This window comes from Anas platyrhynchos, chromosome 7, assembly GCF_047663525.1.
Source record: "Anas platyrhynchos isolate ZD024472 breed Pekin duck chromosome 7, IASCAAS_PekinDuck_T2T, whole genome shotgun sequence".
NCBI classification, from domain to species: Eukaryota; Metazoa; Chordata; class Aves; order Anseriformes; family Anatidae; genus Anas; species Anas platyrhynchos.
Window position 1 is genome coordinate 14338080 of NC_092593.1, and position 18721 is coordinate 14356800.

Below are 18721 nucleotides of genomic sequence, written 5' to 3' on the forward strand. Positions count from 1 at the left end.
AAAGCTGCTGCAATCTGTGAACTTCCAGGGCAGTAAGGACTTGTGTGTATGTGTGTTTGTGTGTGTGCAGTCTCAGTGTTAATCTCTTCCATCCACTATCATTCACAATGGGTGAAAGCTATACTGAAAGATAATCTCCCTGCCTACAGTGCATCGTGGTCTGCACTCCCCTGATTGCATTTGAGTTTCAAATGAAAGAGCCTTCAGAGTCTGGGAGCAAATCTTCTCGACACGGGGGGCTCGAAATTGAAGTGAAACTGGAGACTTATAGAAGCTCTTCTTGGAGGCTAAAAGATAGAGATTGTGCTGCCAGGGAATCTGGCATTGTTGGGAGTGTTGCAAGAACTTGTCAAATATGCCAGTAAAAATCTATGGGTACAAAAGCATGGGCTGCATTTGTTGTTCATTTTTGGCTTGTCGGACTTTCCGCCTGCTTCACTGAACAGCAGAATGAGATCTTTGAAGTGGTACTTGTGTAATTAAAATTTGATTTCCTACCCACAGGTCCTTACAGCTCGACTTGCACTTCCTCAGTCCCTCAGATACTTCAGTTCAGAAAACGAACTGTGCTTTCTTGTACCCTTTTTATTGGCTACAAGCTCTTTTACAGCCAGCATCAATGGTTGTATTAATCCTTACAGTATTCATGAGTACCAAACGTGTACTGCGGTGCTGAGCAGGAGTAATTATTTTGCCATTACATTATGAACAGCTTTAAAACTTGCATTATAATGTGATGCACATAAAGGGAATTGTTAATATTAGAGGTTCTTTTCTGGACAGTTGAATTTCCTTGGTTACTAATAATGCTATCAATTATTTCAATGGTAAAACATTTAAAAAAACTTCTTTACTGTCATATGTTTTGCTTATTTTAGCAAATTATGCATAAAATGCAACTAAAACAAAACCTAAAATATACAAAGTGCAGGTCCTTAAGTCCTATTTTCAAAGTAAACTCAGAGCCCAAGGTATTTAGACATCCCGCTCCCATCACCAGCCCGGTTCCACACTGAATGTGTGCAGGAGCTCACACCCCACTGAAAGCAATGTGGGCCACAAAAGAGACTTAGAGGTGCTAAGGGAGGACTAACGGGATTTTCAAGAGCTGCTGCCACGTGGAAAACCTCACTGCTGGAATTTCAGCATAACCTTGATTTTCAGGGTTAGTTAGTTGATTGTTGTAGGTTAAGTAATCCACTGCACCTGAGCAGTTACATTTTCTCATTCCCAGACCATGGTACAGTGGCCCAGTGTTTTGCTTTTCCACAACTGGAGAGAAATGTTAAAATTTTGTGCTGAATTATTAAAACCATTGCAAATGTTTTTATTAAAATATGAGTACCTTTAATATCCCTTCGCTTGAATTTTAAATAGAACCAATAGTTGGTGACTTGATTACCCAGCAATCTCTCTCTTTAAGAAAGCCATTTTTACCTTTTATTAATAAAATCAGTGTATTTACACAGTTCCAGCCTAAACCCATCTTGTTTAGACTAAGTGCATTGCTTAAAGGGCACATAATGTTAATAACCTTTGGCTAGCCTGAGACTTTACATCATGCTCCACAATGAGTCCCACAGTGATCTTTATCCTATGCAAAAATTTTTCTCTTTCATTCTAGGTAAAATGTAGAAAACAAAACAAAATACCACAATTCTCTAGTCACTTTAAACCATCCCCAAAAGTGAGGAGTGAGGTTATAGTCAGAGTACCTATAGTATCATTCCAGACAGACTTTTGGCTGTTGTTTGGGAAGCAATGGGTATGCTGTATGAGTTGGGCACCTGCAATCAGCCATGCAAATAAGACCTCTGCCTCTTCCTCAGCTCTGCATGGTTCAAGGGCTTGGCAGAGCAGGTAGAATTGGGGCTGGAGGTCTTGTCCTTCTCATCACTTAGGTGCTGTAACAGGAACATAGCCTGTTGTTCAGTGAAATACAAGAGAGGAGGTCTTTGAGGTTTGTGGAATGATGAGGAACCTCCTCCTTATGCCCCAGTCCATCAGCATGGGCTATTACCAGAGCTGCTAGCAAGAGGAGGATGTCTGGGAGCATTTGCAATCTCTGGTGCTGTAAAAACAAACCCTGTTTTGCAGGCAGCACCCCAAAACCCAGCTACAATTCCCACACAAGGTTAAAGGGTGGCTGTGCCTCTGCCACTGCTGCATTTAGGACAGAAGCAGCTTCAGTGACTTGGAGTCAGCCTGGGACTTTTTCCAAAGAGAGTCTTTTGGGAATCAGATGTGACATCTAAAGTTGTGGCGGGCTCATTTAAGGCTCAGCTGAAGACTGCAGATAGTGAATTTCCTTTCTTTTCCCAGCTGAGCTTAGTGCCTTGTTTTTGACAGAGCTGAAGGAAGGTTTGGGGCATCTAAAATCGATGTGGGGCACCAGGCAGGTAGAAAGGCAGGTGAGAGCAGTGGCTGGGGGAAGCAAGGCACACCTTTGGAGTGTGGTGGCACGGCGATGAGCTGTGCTATGCTCAGCTGTCCACTCCTACCATCCACTGGTCCCTGCCACAACCGCAGCGGATGCGCGAGGGCGGGCTCTTCCGCCTCGAAAAGCCGTGTGCGTGTGTATCATTCCCCAGCGAAGACAACGATGACTCTTTGAAATGTTTTCCTGCATTTGCATTTACAAAAGCTGGATAAGCCTTTAAAAAAAAATCTGATAAGTAGCAGGCAATTGAATTAACCACTGTTGACTGTATTGCTGTCTCTTAACAAACTCCATCTGTATGGTCTCCCTTTGTAGACACAATTTTATAACTTAATTTCCCTACCAAAACATCAGTGTTTACTTAGTAAGAAATCTGTTCTTTGTCAGCTTAAAACAGTGATTTCTTTATTACCACTCTGCGCAAGGAATGACAGCACAGAGTTGGCACTGGAGCAAGTCTGGTTGAGTCTACAGCGTTGTAATGGAAACAGGGTGAACCGAGGGTCAAGTATAATGGGATTTGTATACAGAAATGTGTCTGCATAAGGAATAGCTGCATGAGATAAGAGAATGAAAGATGAGGCCCGTAGGTCTCCCCTTGCGTGGCAGTGAGTCGCTGGCGGCAGGAGGGAGGTGTGACAGTAGGTATACAGGACCGCTGACTTCGGGAGACAGGTTTGCCTCTGCGCTGGTGTGGCAGAGGTGCCTAATTTGTGTGTGCTCTGGTGCTAGCTGGCTTTAGTGGCTGTTGGATGGACTGGTTGGTGGAGGGTGATTGCCCTGCAAATGCCACCTATGCGATTTTTCTTGGTTTGGAGAAGCACAGGGCTTTTCCAGCTATTACAATCTGTGGCCTCCCAAAAAATTTTCCAGCAGGGTTGTCAAACACAGCATAGTGAATTTAGCCTGAATGACAGGAGGCTCGCGGGGCTTTTTGTTGTCTTTCACAGCACCTATAGGAGTTCTTTGTGATTCCCAAGGGTTTTGCAGGGCACAGTTTGAAAAGCACAAGTGTAAGTCTTCAGCAGTAAATAGCAGGGGAACATCAGCACCCTATTTCTTACCCAATAAATATGTTAGATTTTTTTTTGTCATTGGTGAACTGGAAAGCAGCAGCAGAGAATGACACAAATGGAGCAAAAGGATTTTTGGGTGGTACGTGGTCGATGATATAAAACACCTCATTCCTTCTTATCACAGGCTGGTTTGCGGGGGCAGCCTGGTTCCTTTGAAGTCTGTCGGAGTTTTACAGTTCTGCTAGCAGTGCAAGGGTTTTACCAGAGGACCAAGCTTTGGTTTATCACATTTCATTTCCCTTGCAGTAGAGCCGTCCTCAGTGTTAACACTGCATGCTAGAACTGGTAGAGAAATGCCAGGTGTTTATCACAGTCAGTTGGAGAGAGATTCTGCTTTCTCTGAATTATTTGTGTTCATCCTTTCCATATGGAAAATTAACTGCTGAACATTGTCCAGATTTTTAAAACATCCATGTTTCATTCCGCTTTACTTTCTCTCTAATGGTTAAAAAAAAAAAAAAAAAAAAAAAAAAAGTTGAAAAAAAAAGTGATAGGTTAAAAAGAAGAAAGAGTAAGTATATTGTTAATTCTTGCTTTACACAGAAAGCTCCAGACATTTCTGAAAGAAAAGCTCGTTAGGAATAAAAAGGCTTTTCTCCCTGCAGTCATGTTATCAGTGAAAACTTTTACCTAGTTCTGCTCTTCAGCATGTAATTGCTTGCTGTTCAGCATCCTTGTAGCAAAGGAAAGGATGGTTAGATCAGCCAGCCCGCTGGATCAGATCTTACATTACATCTTGAGCTCTTCGAGTGCCATTAGCATTTCCTTTTAGAAGTGAAGAAATATTGACAGTTTGGTAGGTTATCTCGCATTTTACTGCACGTTAGGGCACTTCAAAGTCTTTATGTAGTGATGGGAACTGTCACGAAGTAGATGTGAAAGGGGCCTTTGGTCCAACTAAACCTGTCAGCAAGAAGATTTAGGGCAGATGGTTATTATTAGAAATCAATGTATTTATTATATATTGTTCAGGAATATTTCCCTTTTGAGGTTTCTGTGAGTGCTGTTGCTGTTTAAAATGTGTCAAATGCCAATAAAATTAATTCCTACAGAAAACCTGTCGAGCTCCAACCCAAAGCTTTGCTATTATTGGAATGTGTCTTTTTTACTTCTTTGTGCTGTGATGCACCAGAGGCAGGTACGTGCAGCACATCAGCAGCATATTTGGGATGTGCATACGTGCATGTGAGATGTGTTTCTGTGGGGCTATCACAGTCACCTGTACATACAGAGCTCCTCTTACTGCTGTGTCTAAAAAGGTTTTGTAGAGATCAGTGCTGTACCTGTTCCTGTTCATTTTATTTCCCTTTGTCAGCCACATTTTTCTGGTCACTTCCAGTTGGTTAGAACAGCTTGGTGCTGCTTAGGGCAAGCATTGCATCTTTCTGAAGCATGAACTCCAGTGGTTTTCCCTTCTACTTCAGAAGAGAGGCATAAATAATTCCTGGCTTTTTATAATTAGTTGGGTGTACATTTTCCTTCCTTGGTGTCTTGCTTAGTTATAGAATTTAAAGATCTTGGATTCTGGGAAGAAAACATTCCCAATAGAAAAGGGGGTATTAGCAGCAACATTAATGCTGGAAGACGCTGCCCTGGAACAAAGATTCATTTTCCATTCACCCCATGATTTACAGCACATTCCAACCAAGTGATTTGGCTATGGTCTTCTGGCATAACATTGTTTGCCCTTTCCGTGACATTTTGCATATAAAGAAAAGTTATGAGCTTCTTGGGCATTCAAGGTACCAGGAAATGCAGGAGTCTACCTAATTTGTTAACATGAAATTATAGATGTCTGACATAGGCTCCGTTAGTTAACATTGGCTAGAGTAATGCTGCAGCCAGTTGATTGTATTACAGTCATGATGAAGAGGAATGGTCCTTTTTTGCTTTTCTGGGATATGACGGGCACGGAGCCAAGGTAGATTTAAAATGTAATGAATGAATAAGCGTTTTCTATGGTTCGCTTGACTCTTCCATGAGCTCCGCCGCTGCAGTGTTGCTGCTATTGACTCACCATCTCCATGACAGGTTGGTGCTGGCACAACATGGAAAGGGACTTCTCAGAAGTACTATAGGGGTAGTCTTTTAAATGTTAAGCCCTCATCGCACTTGAACGTTGATTTCTTTTAAGGCAGAAAAACCCCACCCAAAAGTAGCATGGGAAGAAGACACGAAACAGGGATCACTTCCCATTTGTTTGCCGAAGCCCAGGGTCTTCACAGCTACAAGCAAAAGTATTCACTCGAAAGTGCTAATACCCTCACCATGTGTCCCAAGGGAAATCAGTCAGATGCAGATAAATGGCTGTGTCACATCCGACACATCTTTCTAACACCCATTTCCCACACACTCTCCCCAGTGCAACATCCTCTCAGATCCTCCTCAGCCTCCCGCTCAGCTCTGCCATCAGAATCTGGTCCCTGCCTCCACCTTGCCCCATCTCATTCCTCGCTGCTTCCCACTTCACTTGCCCCTGACACCCCCAAAGCTGCTTCCCAGCCCTCATCCCTTCCCCGCCCTGAGCCCGCAGTGTTTTAACACCCCGGCCTTCACATCTTGTGACTATTGGAATCAAGTTCTCACGTCTGGTGGTTTGAACCTGAAGTTCACACACCTCCAGGTTTGCATCGTTCCTTCAGTCTGTTGCCGAACGACTTCTGTTGGCTCTTGCACTTTTATCCGTGCTTTCTTTCATGCCTTTTCTCTCGCCTTCCTTCTCCCTCTCCCCCTCAGCTACTTTCCTTGAAGTTCCCCTTCTTACAATACACTTCGTCTCTGAAGGCTTTCATCATTAATCTCTCAAGAAACTATCTTAGAGACTCATCTACCGTGCTTTGATTTATTCATTGTGTTGGGTTTTTTTTGGCGAGTATCTCGCAAGAACTGAGGTGGTCATCCTTCTACCTCCATCGCTAAAGGAAAGCTTGTGTGAAAAGGTGGGCTTTCAGAACTTAAATTAAAAGATCATGTAAGTAAGATAATTGGATAAAAAAGGATATTAGGATCTGAAACAGAATGTTTACTTGCTTTGATGTGCTTTGGGAACATATGTCTGCACAGTGGGCTGTGTGGCTGATTAAGTATAAAACAACCCAGGAAAAAATCACCACTATTAAGCTTAAATCAAAGATCTCTCCTCAAGACACTAATTTGATTTGGGTTTGAAGGTCCCGTATCAACTCTAATTTCTGCCTTTGATGTCTTGCTTCTTTGTGTGTTGTATAATGGAGGGCAACCTTACTTATTAAAAATATGCATTTTACTTCCATTTTAAAAGCAAATATTGTTATTGTTGTTATTATTGTGTTGCAGTTGTGCCTACAAGTGTCAGCCAAGGCTAGACCCGCATTGTGCTAAACGCTGCATAAATAGAATAAGAAACCGTACATAGTTAGGACAGTTTCTAATGTGAGGACTGGTTCCTGTACAGGATTACTTCTGCTCCCAGATTTGCTCCCTTGTCCCAATAAGGTTGCCAGCAACATGTGAGCTCAAGAATATCACTAACTTTTGGCGGACCTTAAATGGGAGGAAAAAAAAAAAATCAAGTTCCAAACCAAAATACTTTTGATTTCATTGATAAAACATAGTAATACAGTTACATCAAGTAGAATTAAATCTTTGTTCTGTTTGTTCTTGGTTCAATATATATTGCTGAAATATCGTCTAGGTGTTTTAACTTATGATTCAGTCGGGTGTGTATGAAAACAGAATGGTCTTTCAAAAGGAAATATGAAAGATGTCTGCCTTTTTCTTAACTTTTAAAGAAAAAAAAAATCTTTTTCTTACCTGGAGCAAATATATTAAATTGACCTCACAGGCTAGAAGTTGCATTAAGTCCTGAATGCATTTTTCTAGGGAATGGAAAAAAATATATTAAGAAATTGGACCCACCATAGATTACTATACTGTTTCCATGGTGTAGATGGAAAACAGTGATCGACAAATTAGAGGCCTGGTCTTGTTGCTCCTGCCATCAGTGGCAGAGTTTCCTTTGACTACAGTGGTACAAGACGAGACTTGAAGGTGTAATTTTTAAAGGTATTTAGACAAGTACCACTGCCAATAGATGTGTAGTGGGTTTTTTTATAGACCTAAAACCTTCTAAAAGCAATGCCTTATCACAAATTCACAGATAAAGGATTTTATATGCAGAGATTTGTGTCTGTTAAGACCCCAAGTAGCTTCCATCGTTATCTGATCTGACATCTGTGATGCTGGGCATAGGATTTCCCCTTTTGTTTCTACAGTGGGAGAAATTAGACTTTCCTACTATTAAAACTCCAAACCTTGTGATAGATTTAGAGCCCATCTTTTAGAAAAACATCTAGTTTTGCCATAAAGTCTTGCAGCAGTACTGAATTTACCACTTCCCTCTATAAACTGTTCTAATGGGAACTTGCCCGCACTGTTAAAATATCTTTTCTTTTTTTCTTTTTTTTTTCCTTTTTTTTTTTTTCATGCTTTCAATGCCTCAAAGCCATATTTGAGGGAAGAGGAGAAAACATGAACTCAAAGCATGCCTGTTAAATTTCTGCAGGGAAGCTGTAGCAATTTTTGTCCAGCTTCACTTTAAGTGAGAGCATTGTTGAATTGCTTAAGGTAGCTCTGATTTTCTGTAACATTCATCTTTGTGGGTGTGAAAAAAATGTATTAATCCCATTTTAGAGATGATAAATTACGGGAAAAATAAATAAAATGACTTCTGAGCAATCCCAGCAGAGGAAGGCTGTTAAATGTGATGTCTCTTGGGTCCCCATCTCCTTAGTGGGACACAGAAGCTGGCATCTTTGAGTTGCTAGCCCTGTATGGGAGCACTAAGTCACTTTATAGGATCATTATCACCTTGCTGCGGTGTCAGGAGAGCTGGGAAGCAGGACGGATTCCCCATCACATCATTACCAGGCTGCCCTATGCTCCTGGGCATTCGCTGGAGGTCAGGGCAGCTGCAGGGCAGCTCCATGCCCCTTCCTCCCAGTGCGTCACAGCCTGTGCGTCCTCTGTTTTCCAAGTGGCAAAAAAAACGGAGGGGGGCAATATTTGTGAATGATCAAATGCCACATGCATCTGATCATCGTGGCCCAGGGCTGACCTCTGAAAGGTGCCTCATTTTGAGGGACCTCGCAGAGTTTCATCCTGAGGGTACCACGCAAGTGTCGCAACCTCCCACCCTTCCTGCTGTAAGGGACTCTAAATCAGAAATAAACAGAGGTGAAGTCAAGGGGCTAGCGAGAGCTGTTTAGACTGAACCGTTCGGCTGGGGTACTGTAGGTTTCCCGATGGATAAAGTTGTGGCATCCCATATGTAGAGTGTCTGACACAAGTGTGGACCCTTTTTTGGATAACCCTATGGCTCTCCTACATCTCCTTCGGACTTTGAGTGGTATTCTGGATACACAGCGTTTGTGAAAATCAGGCCAGGATGTTCTATTTCTGTTATGAAACAAAAGCAAGGATTTATTATGTGGGGTTTGGATGGGATAGTTGGCTTTAAAAGATTTTTTCTTCTTATAGGAAAACTCTACCAGACTATGATACCCCCGTAAGCAGTTCTGTTCCTAGCTTCCATTCCTGTGTAGCAGCATGCAGTTTTTTATTGCACAGCAAAACAATTGCCTGCAAGTGTCCATATTCCATTAAGCATATGGAAAAGTATTCAGCCCTTTGTTTTCTGCTGAATGAATACATTTGGCACATAGCTATTAATTTAGACTAGTCATGGGACATTAGTGCCGTTTAATTGTCCCCATTTTTCTGGGTTTTATTTAACGGATGGAGAGTATTTCAGAAATGTGCAACTTCTTTAACTGTTGCATTCATTGCCGGGTACCCCTTGTGGAGGCTCCAGACCTGCATGCGGCAGCAGGGAGATGGTGCCACATCTCCCTCATAAAAGATTTTGGGATGGCTGGTTCATGACTGCAGGTAAACAGTGTAAGCATTTATGCTAACTGAGGAGCATTATCCACTGCCCTAGTGAAAACTTGCTCTGTAAAGCATTAAGCAGAGTGAATTGCCTCCAGCACTGCCCTGCAGCCCTTAGCTGGGGTCAACTAATTTCTCCCCAGTCTCAGTGTCTCTCTCTGTTAGCGAGCAGGGAAGGCAGAGCCTCTTCTGGGTGGGTGGGGAAATGAATCAGGGCTGGTGCACTTCGTCAGAGATGCAATTTGCTATACAAGTCCTGAGCATTAATTATAGAGCCTGGGCTTCTTGCCGCAGCCGCGGGGAAAACAGGCCCCTGGCTCCCATTAAATTTAATGGCATTTGGACACCTAATTCCCTTAGCCTATTTGAAAACCAGAATGCCAGTTCCTTCAGAAATGCACGTGGTCAGGTGAAATCCCTTGTCCCGCTGCAGGCAGAAGACTTTCACACTGCTGGCTTCAGCAGAGCCAGGAGCTCTTCCCCAGGCACTGGGGTGTTTGGGGCATGATTTATGGGTCAAGGAGGAATGGGCAGGGGCTTGGGGCATGGGGCTGGGCAGTGCCCACGAGTAAAGGCACTGAGCCAGACGTCTGTGCCTCCGCAGAGCAGCAGCCCATCCCTCTCCCTTTGCTCCTCCTTTGTCTAGGAGCAGCCCTGCAAGGCTCCGGCCGCCTCTCACTGTGCTTTGGCAGCGTGCCGATGCGATGGCACAGCCCAGGGCTGGGGGTCAGATAAGGAATCATGCCAGTGAGGCAACTGGAAAGAGAGGGAAAGACCAGTTTGGGGGAATCTGGGGGCAGAGGAGGCTGTGGCTCCAGCCACGTGAGCTATTCCTGGTAGGCAGCTATCAGAAGCCATGTTATTTTGGGACGTGCTTTGCTAGAATTGTACAACAGTCAGAGGTGATTCCCATCTGAAAGGGCTTTCAGGAGCCAGACCTGACTGAGGACAGCTATCCTGACACACAGACAAGGAGACGTGGCTATGAGAGGCTTTAAGCAAAGCTGTCAGGACAAACTTGCTCTCCAGCCTGGTCTTCCTGTGCAGGGCCAGCCTCCTCTTGAAATCCCGCCCGGGTCTCCAGCTGCATGCATTTTGGGGGAATTCTTGATCTTTTTCCCAGTGTTACCTTTTTGGCCAGGGTGGAGTTTTCCTGTTCTGAGGGACTCCAGCATTTCTGCCCAATTTAGCATGGGGAAAATGAACAGCAAACCCTTCATATTGTTATACACATTTTAGATGTCGGCCTCACAGTTTGATCAGCGGAGGCTCCGAAGGCTCGTAAACCTGGTAATACATAGTTTCAAGCCTGCATCAAAGAAGTTCACAACCCTTTTGGGAGAAGCTGTGAGTACTGATGAAAGAGGGAACTTATTGTATATGTAAGAAAACTTCTTTCATGGCTTATGTATTAAGGCAGGCTCTGTGGCCCAGGGAAGATTGGGGCTGCTTTTAATTTACATCCCCCCCTCACTTATATTAAGTCTTCGTCAGAAGAAAAATTAGTCAGATGTTTTCTTAATGACATCATTTTTTTTAATCCTGTTTCATTTTTTCCAGATGAGGCGGTGGAGATTATTAGAAATGAATTGAAACTAAATCTGGAACAGAGGCTTTGATTCACTTCTCCCTCCTCCCCGGTAGAAATAAATCGGCCGGCTCCGTGTTCGGCCGCCGTTATGAGCAGCCTCAGCAGCAAGCGGCCCTCCTGACGGCCCTTTCCGAGGGTGGCTTCCGTCACCCCGTAATTTGGGTAATGAACTGCTGGAGCGACGCAGGTGGGGAGCTTATGAGGTCTGAAATAGCGATGCCATCATAAGTTTGTCTTTCGGCGCCGTGAAGGAAAACAGGCTGGATCCCGCTGGGTGTTCCTCTGGCGAAACCCAGCTCTCGGCGCGAGGAGCGCGTGCCGGCGGCTCTGCATCGCCGCCAGTCCCTCACCCAGCTTTGTATCTGATACGGTTTCACTGCCTTGTATTTCACACCAGTGAGCCACGCGTTGTAGTGCTACAGGAGAGTACTTTGAACTATAAATATTTTAAAAGACATTTAATTTACTACCCATCAGCAGAAAGTGTTCAAAAAACCACAAGGTTTACTAATTTATCAGAAAGACAGAGAAACACACAGAAGATCAAACAAAGACAAACACGCTCGTAAACTGCTGAATAAGTCTGCAAAACTTATATTACGTTTCTGTGTGGTTTTGTTGATATGCAAGTATTATAAATAAATTAGAGTGCACCTGAGCTGTTGATAAGGCAGGGTGGGACTGACATCCTGAGGTGCAGGTGGCGTGCCTGAACTGCTCAGACCATCGCGCTTGTGGTTATCTGTGCGCAGAGATGGATTTGCTCACTAGTGGCAGCTTTGGATAATCTTAGGGCAGGGCACTGGTAATGCCACCCCATAGCTCAGCCTGCATCCCACATCCCTGCCCCAGGACTGCCAGATCCATGTGGTGCCCCGTCCCTGGGGTGCCATCCCATCGGGCACACATCCATCTCCCCCAGCCCTGCTGGGGTGCCCAGGCAGGGCCCAGTGCTGGCCCTGGCATGAGCCCGACTCCAAGCAGCTCTGGCAGCATGGGGGAGGCTAACGCAGAGCAGATTTAGCTCTGCCATTTGGCTTGATGGCAGCTCTGCCTGTTTTGGTGTCTAGCTCAGATTCTCTACTTCTCAGGTCATGGCCTGTCATTCTTTCTTCCCCTCCTCGCATCCTCTGCGGTTTGCATAACAGGACGGAGGATACAGGAATAGATGTGTCTGGGAGATGTCAGCTTGATTTCTCTTCTGTCTTTGCCCACCCTGTGAAAACTGCTCAAGTGCCAAAACACGTCTCTGACTTTTTTTTTGTTACCTGCTGAATCCCCAGCATTTGCTGGCTCCTTTCTCAGGTAACATTTAGCCTGGGGAAGATCTGAGGCATTTAGCAGTGGTGGCCCCCAGAAAGCATGCAATAAAACCTCTCCTGAACTTTTGCCCTCTGAACTGTAGGGCCGACCTGTCAAGGGGGTTTGTGCAAGCCCTGATGGACGCGAGCGGGAGGGCCGCGCGGTCGGGGCCGCCGAGCTGCATCCACTCATGTGGCTGGGTGGACGCTGTGGATGTCCCCAGGTCCCCATCCTGCCCATGTGGGGGCTGGGGCTGGCTCCAGGCACACAGGAGCTGCTCTGGCCCCATGCTGCCTGCACCCCTCGGCAAGGCAGCCCAGACGGGGCAAGCCGCTGGGCACCAGGTGATTTTTAGCCCTCTTCTTAACCTCCTCCCAGCAGGATCAGAGGGAGAAGTGTGGCCGCGAGTGACAGCCTCTCTCTGTTTCCTCCTCAGGCCTCCTCCCCTGAGCGGCAGCCCCGTCATCTCTGACATCTCCCTCATCCGCCTGTCTCCGCACCCCGCCGGGCCCGGCGAGTCGCCCTTCAGCCCGCCGCACCCCTACGTGACGCCCCACATGGAGCACTACCTCCGCTCCGTCCACGGCAGCCCCACGCTCTCCGTCATCTCCGCTGCCAGAGGCCTCAGCCCCGCTGACGGTAAGAGACCCCCGCCACCGCATCCTGCCTGTCACCATCGGTCCTGGGTTCACCGCCGGGGATGCCTGTGTTGTGCCGCTTGTCGCTCACCAGTGCTGACATTCCCTGCAACCCAGGGACATACAGCTGCGAGGGCTCCGCAGCTGCTCTCTGAAGTGGGAAAGCTGTCTCTTTTTCTTTTCCTTTTTTTTTTTTTTCCCCTCTTCTTCCCCTTTAACTACACATTTGTTTTGCATCATTGCGCTGAGAAAGCAGAGCGTGAGAATAGCTATTACCACTGGATCGTATTATAAATATTTTGCTTAAAGTATGTTCCTTTCTGCAGCGCTCTCAGCTCTCTTCTGAGCTTTCCTGCTCTGATGTCTCTACCAGGAGCCTTGCTCCCCTCCAGAAGGGTCACAGTTGTCCTGGCTGCCTGGCGTGTCCGTAGATGACCCAGCAGAGAGGAGGCGATGCCAGCTGGGTTGTCTCCCCTTGGCTTTGTGGCTGGGGGTGTGCACGGCTCCAGGGTGAAGGAGTGGGCCTTTCTTCCTCCTTGCTCTAGAGCCGCTCTGCTGAAAGTACTCAGGAGAAGGCAGGGCTGTGTGGAAAGCTGGTGTTCAGAGCATGTGGAGGTGGTAGTACCCACCCAGCCCAGGCAGACCACACGTGGGGTCAGCATGGGCACTGGCTCCCATGTCCAGAACAAAAATAGCCAAGCAGGAAAAGGGGAAAATACAAAGCTTTCCTGGGAGGGTTCCAGGACCTCAGAGCTCGTTTTTGAAAGGCGGGGATAGATCTGTGTGAGTTCCTTTGGTCATCAGTATTTCATACGGATGGTGAATTTGGGCTGCTGTGTATGTCATGTTGACTATAACATGACCCTGCTTTGACTTGGGGAGCTGCCAGCTGTGACTCACTTCACCAGAAGTGCTTTATCAGACTGCACACCCAGCAAATCCCAGTGTCTCTCAGCTCCTGAGCCACCACTGGGGCAAACAAAACACAACAGAGAGCAATGAGTCCCTGGTTTACTGTCTGGCAGCATTAAACCATCTTCTGTGGGCAAAAAAAAAAAAAACACAAAACATTCCTACAGTGATTGGGAGATGCATTATGCCTCCTTCCCTCTCCTAAAACGTGATCTTGATGTAGAGGGCTTCCTTTCCACAACCTTACCAGGGCTTGAGTTCCCAGCCGCCAGCAGCGCAGAGGCACGACGGCTGCTGTGTGCATACTGTGTCCCGTCCTCCCCCGTCAAAGCCAGTTTCGTTATTTGCTATGAAAAAGAGGCATTGTGTTTTGGGTTGCGTTGCTTTTCTTTTCTTTTCCTTTCTTTTCTTTTCTTTTTTTTTTTTAAGGCCGCGGTAAATAAGTTAATGGGGCAAGTGGGTGGGGAGGCAGGTTTGAAAAATTACAGCTGGGAGAAAGTGAGCGTAATTGGCTTTGGCAGCCAAAATGGTTTTAGGCTGCCAGACACTAAACCTAGCTCTATGCATTAGACCTTGGCTTTAATTTCCTCGCACCGCTATCGGGAACTGGGTTGCATTTGTCTTTCCTTCCTAATAGGCAGGGATGTGGATGCTGACAGGGTTACTGCTGCCGGCGGCCGGGCCCTCTCCCCCCTCCCTGGGGCGACGGCTGCGTCCGAACGGGAGGATTATTAGAAGGGGGAACGAGAGATTGTTTATAAATTTGCGGAAATGGAGGAATGCAGAGGCCCCAGCTTAGTTTCTTTTGTCCGCAGAAACACGCCCAAGCTCACGTCACGGCCACGCTGAGCGGGGCCGCGCGGAGAGGGCTGGCGGGGGGCGCGGGGGGGGACGGGGCCGCCCGCCTCAGCGCCGAGGTCTAACGTCCTCTGGGAACCTTCTCCCCATGTTCTCCTCTTCACCCCCGGCTTCGGCAGTGGCTCATGAGCATCTGAAGGAGCGAGGCCTTTTCGGACTGCCCCCACCACCGCCGGGAGCCAACCCTGCGGACTACTACCACCAAATGACGCTGATGGCCGGCCACCCCAACCCCTACGGGGACATCCTGATGCAGAGCGGGGGAGCAGCCAGCACGGCACACCTCCACGAGTACCTCAGCCCCGTCGACGGTGAGTAGTGGATCAAGCCACCAAAACTCGGGGCAGATGGATGGGGCTGTCTTTCAGGTGGAGGTTGCTCTACATGGTCACCCTGTCCTGATGAAACCTGTGGGCCACTGGATAATTTTTGGCTTGAAACATCACCTTGTTCCATACATCTATATATAAAATATGCCTAATTTAAAATATATGCACTGAGGTGTTTTGGAAGGGCTGTTGCATGGGTAGGAGGTGGGCTGGTCAAGTGGACAGGGCAATGCTGCTGTCCCACTGCCTTGCCTGTGGGCAACCACTGCATGCTGTGGGGAGAGCCCCAGCTCCAGCTTCTTGTCCTGCCCGCCTGCCCCAACGTTTTGTCCAGCCGGCATCTGGGGCAGGCACTGGCCACTTCCCCCTGTTGCCATGCTTGGCACAGCAGGACCCTCCTCTGGGTTTGGAGACTGTAAAACAAAACCCCCGAGGAGAAAAAGTACGTTAACAGGGAGCTACGGTGGAGAGGATTGTGTTCATACTTTGTGGGAGGAAAAAAAAATTGCAGGAATGCTGTATTTATACTAGTATCAGACATTAGAAACCCAGAAAGTTCTGGTTCATGGCTAAACGAAGAAGAAATAAAATGATGTTAATGATTGCAGTGCTGAGTCACCCCCATGGCCTGACCGCTGCCCTGGTGTGATGGGTAATGTTTATGTGGGAGAGTATCTGAGGTTCGGCTGATTTTCAGAGCCGCTAGAAATTTCTTTCCTTTCACTTTATGCCATACATGTATCTTGTAAAAACTAGGGTTACACAGATATTCAGGAGGGCAGTTTGAAGATTAGTTCTGCTGCAAGAAAGAGAAGTCTTGGCTCAGCTTTCAGATCCCAGCTTCTGTTTTCTGTGCTTGTGGACCATTATAATTTTTAGAGTGGGGTTCTGCATCATTTCATTACCGCTTCAAAGTTTCTGTTGTTGAGCTTTTAAGATGAAAGACTTTGCGGTCTTGCTGCTTCGTAAAGTGACTGGTTTAGAATGATAAAAGCTGCTCTGGCTGTTCAGTGATAGGGACCTAGGATGTTTCTAACTAAAAAAAAAAAAAAATAATTCTTGTCTGCAGCTGCTGCTGAAGTTTTACCTGAGTAGTCATTTTCTGCCGCCAATTCCTAGACTGATTGGAACTTTGGATCCTAGGCTGAAAGGAAGAGCACATGCTCCTTGATGTCATCCTGCCTCTAACATGCAAAATATGTTCAGGGTTTCTCTGCTACAAAGCAGCAAGTCAGTAAGGCTGCTCTCAGTCTTCCATCTGAAGGGTTAATGTCTGTGCTTATAGCAGATGGGTGCAAATGGGCTCTGCCAAGTTCTCCTCAGGCTCTTGAACAAGACTTCTTCCTCCTTGCCTCCTTATTAGTCCATCTCTGACCGGCAGTGCCTCACTGAAGTGCCAGATAAACAGCCAGTAAGAGAAGCAAACACAACTGTTTTTATGCTAGTGCAGGCTGACGCTCAGCACACCGAGATGCCTGTTCTCAGGTTTTGATGAAGATCAGTCTTTATCTGAAGTCATCCAAGCTATTCCCTGGGCAGAAGACTCTCTTCCCACTTGGCTTCTCCTGAAAATGGCTCTAGAGTAAATCACGTAACAAAGGTCCCAATGTCATGCAGCCATGCTCGTGACCATTACGTGTTGGAAAGCCAGGGCTCACCAAGCATTTATTTTGACCTTTTAGTAAAGCTTTGCTGATCAGCAACTGGAAAGCCTTTTGTGGGCCTTCGCATGCTCTGAGTGAGATGAAAACTTTCGTACATCATGAGGATGCAACCTGAGATACCAGAAAGCTACTTTTTAAGAATGTGTGAAGGAGCAGCAGCCCACTGCCAATCTCTGGTCTATGCATTCAGCTTTATCCATCAGCCCAGGGAGGGCTCCTGCTGTGATCACATGCAGTGCTCTGCTTTATCCTCCCTCACTCCCCCTGCACTTGGTGCTGCTGCAGGTACTATGACCAGCTGTGGTCCACTGAGGCATATAAAAGCATGTCTGAAGCCAGAGGAACTTGAGTGCTGCTGTTTCCCATTTTAGTGTTTCCTAACATCAAGTCTGTATCCTAAGACAGACTACCTTACATAGGTTGGTATTTTGTTGGTGGGCTTAATCCATTATCCCCAGTGTACCACCCTGTCTGATGAAGGAGGCCCAGTCTCAGCATGAAGAGAAAATTGTTGGCAGAGAGTAAAATGGATGGCTCTGAAATTCTGGCTGACGAGCTGGAATATCCCTCTCTCTTTAGAAAGCTATTTCAAAAATTTAAATCAGTGGGGACTAAGTAAATAGTTGAACAGATAATTTAATAAAGCATCCTCTTATGGTGTTTTTCTGAGACAAGAATATCAGTAGCATGCATAAAAACCTAGTGAGTCACTGCCTCACAACATCTCTCATTCAGAGAGACCTTTTCTTCCCAGAGAGACCCAGAATCTATGAACTTTACAAGAATTATTTTGCTGGCTGCTGAAATACAGGTAGCTCCTGTTAGAACATATGCAGCACATCTGTGATAACACTGACACCTGCAAAAGCAAAAGAGGAAGATAAGCACGTTTAAAAAAAAATGGTCTATTCAGTGTCACATCACCTCCAAGCATCTGCAGGTCCATGGGAGTCTAAGACACTGAGTATGGTTTTTCTTCCATGCAGCTGGGCCCTTCTGGTTGCTCTAGCAAATCCCTCAATGACTGAGTTTGTCTGTGTTTTTTCACTGTATCAGATGCATAGGGTCAGGAAAGCAATAGGGTGTCAATGTTGACTGGAGCCTATTGGTACTGTCCATGTGTCAGAGTGTTTAAATAATAAATGAGCAAGGGTGCTGCACAAATGCATCTCTTTTGCAGGTTTTTTTACTGTGCAGCTACATCAATAGTTAAACCCCTAAAGGAGACCAAATCTCAGTGTTACACACCAGGCTGCTTGGGTCTTCCGTCCAGTGACAGTGAAAACTAAATAACCCTTCAGGTAGCTGGCCTGTTTCATTCTGTCCATCCAAGCAGGGACTCTTGATCCAAGAGCAGAGTTTGAATCCAGTCTTAAAACTATTTGCCAGAAAGCCTACGTTTTCAAAGCAAAGGTTAGCCCCTTTCCAATGTCACAGCGTGGCTGGTGGGACACTTTTGAGATTGTCTTGCACAGACCAGTCTTTTACAGTTCTATCCTAGAAGTGTGTGCCACATGGTGTATTATTCTAGGTTATAGAGTGAGAGGTGAGGGCATTCATGAGGCAGAAAATATTGGTGGAGGGCACAGATGAGACTGGAGATGACCGCAGCTTTCTGAGTGTATTTGGTGCATCCAGCTGTTTTTTCCATAAGCACAAGGGCTTTTGTCATTACCTACAGCCCTTCTGGAAGTGCCATTTGCTCTCAAGAGGAGTGCATCCAGACTGACTTGTTGTTTGTATTCTAATAGCCCTGTACATCAAAAGATCTCTCAGTACAGCCATTTCACCATTGGAAAAGAAAGATCAAATGATCAGACAGCAGAGCAGTGGCAGCTCTGGGAACAGGACGCAGATCTTCAGAATAAGGAGTTTCATGGCCAGCAGTAGAAGCCAAGCTTGTCTTTAAATCCATCACTTCTGTTTGCACAGTGTCAAAAGTGGGATTGGGTTGCTCATACTGAGTCAGGGAATGGGAGAAAA

At 46.2% G+C, this 18721-nt stretch overlaps 1 protein-coding gene across 9 annotated transcripts in view; it reads left to right on the plus strand.

Annotated features, from left to right (window-relative positions):
- Positions 1–18721, plus strand: part of GLI2 (GLI family zinc finger 2) — a 189244-nt gene that overhangs the window by 133956 nt on the left and 36567 nt on the right. For all 9 annotated transcript variants that reach the window (XM_027461189.3, XM_072040761.1, XM_027461186.3 and 6 more), the window contains 2 exons: positions 12774–12976; positions 14865–15056. In XM_027461189.3, the coding sequence (XP_027316990.2) occupies positions 12774–12976; positions 14865–15056 (395 nt within the window). The remainder of the gene's footprint in view (positions 1–12773; positions 12977–14864; positions 15057–18721) is intronic.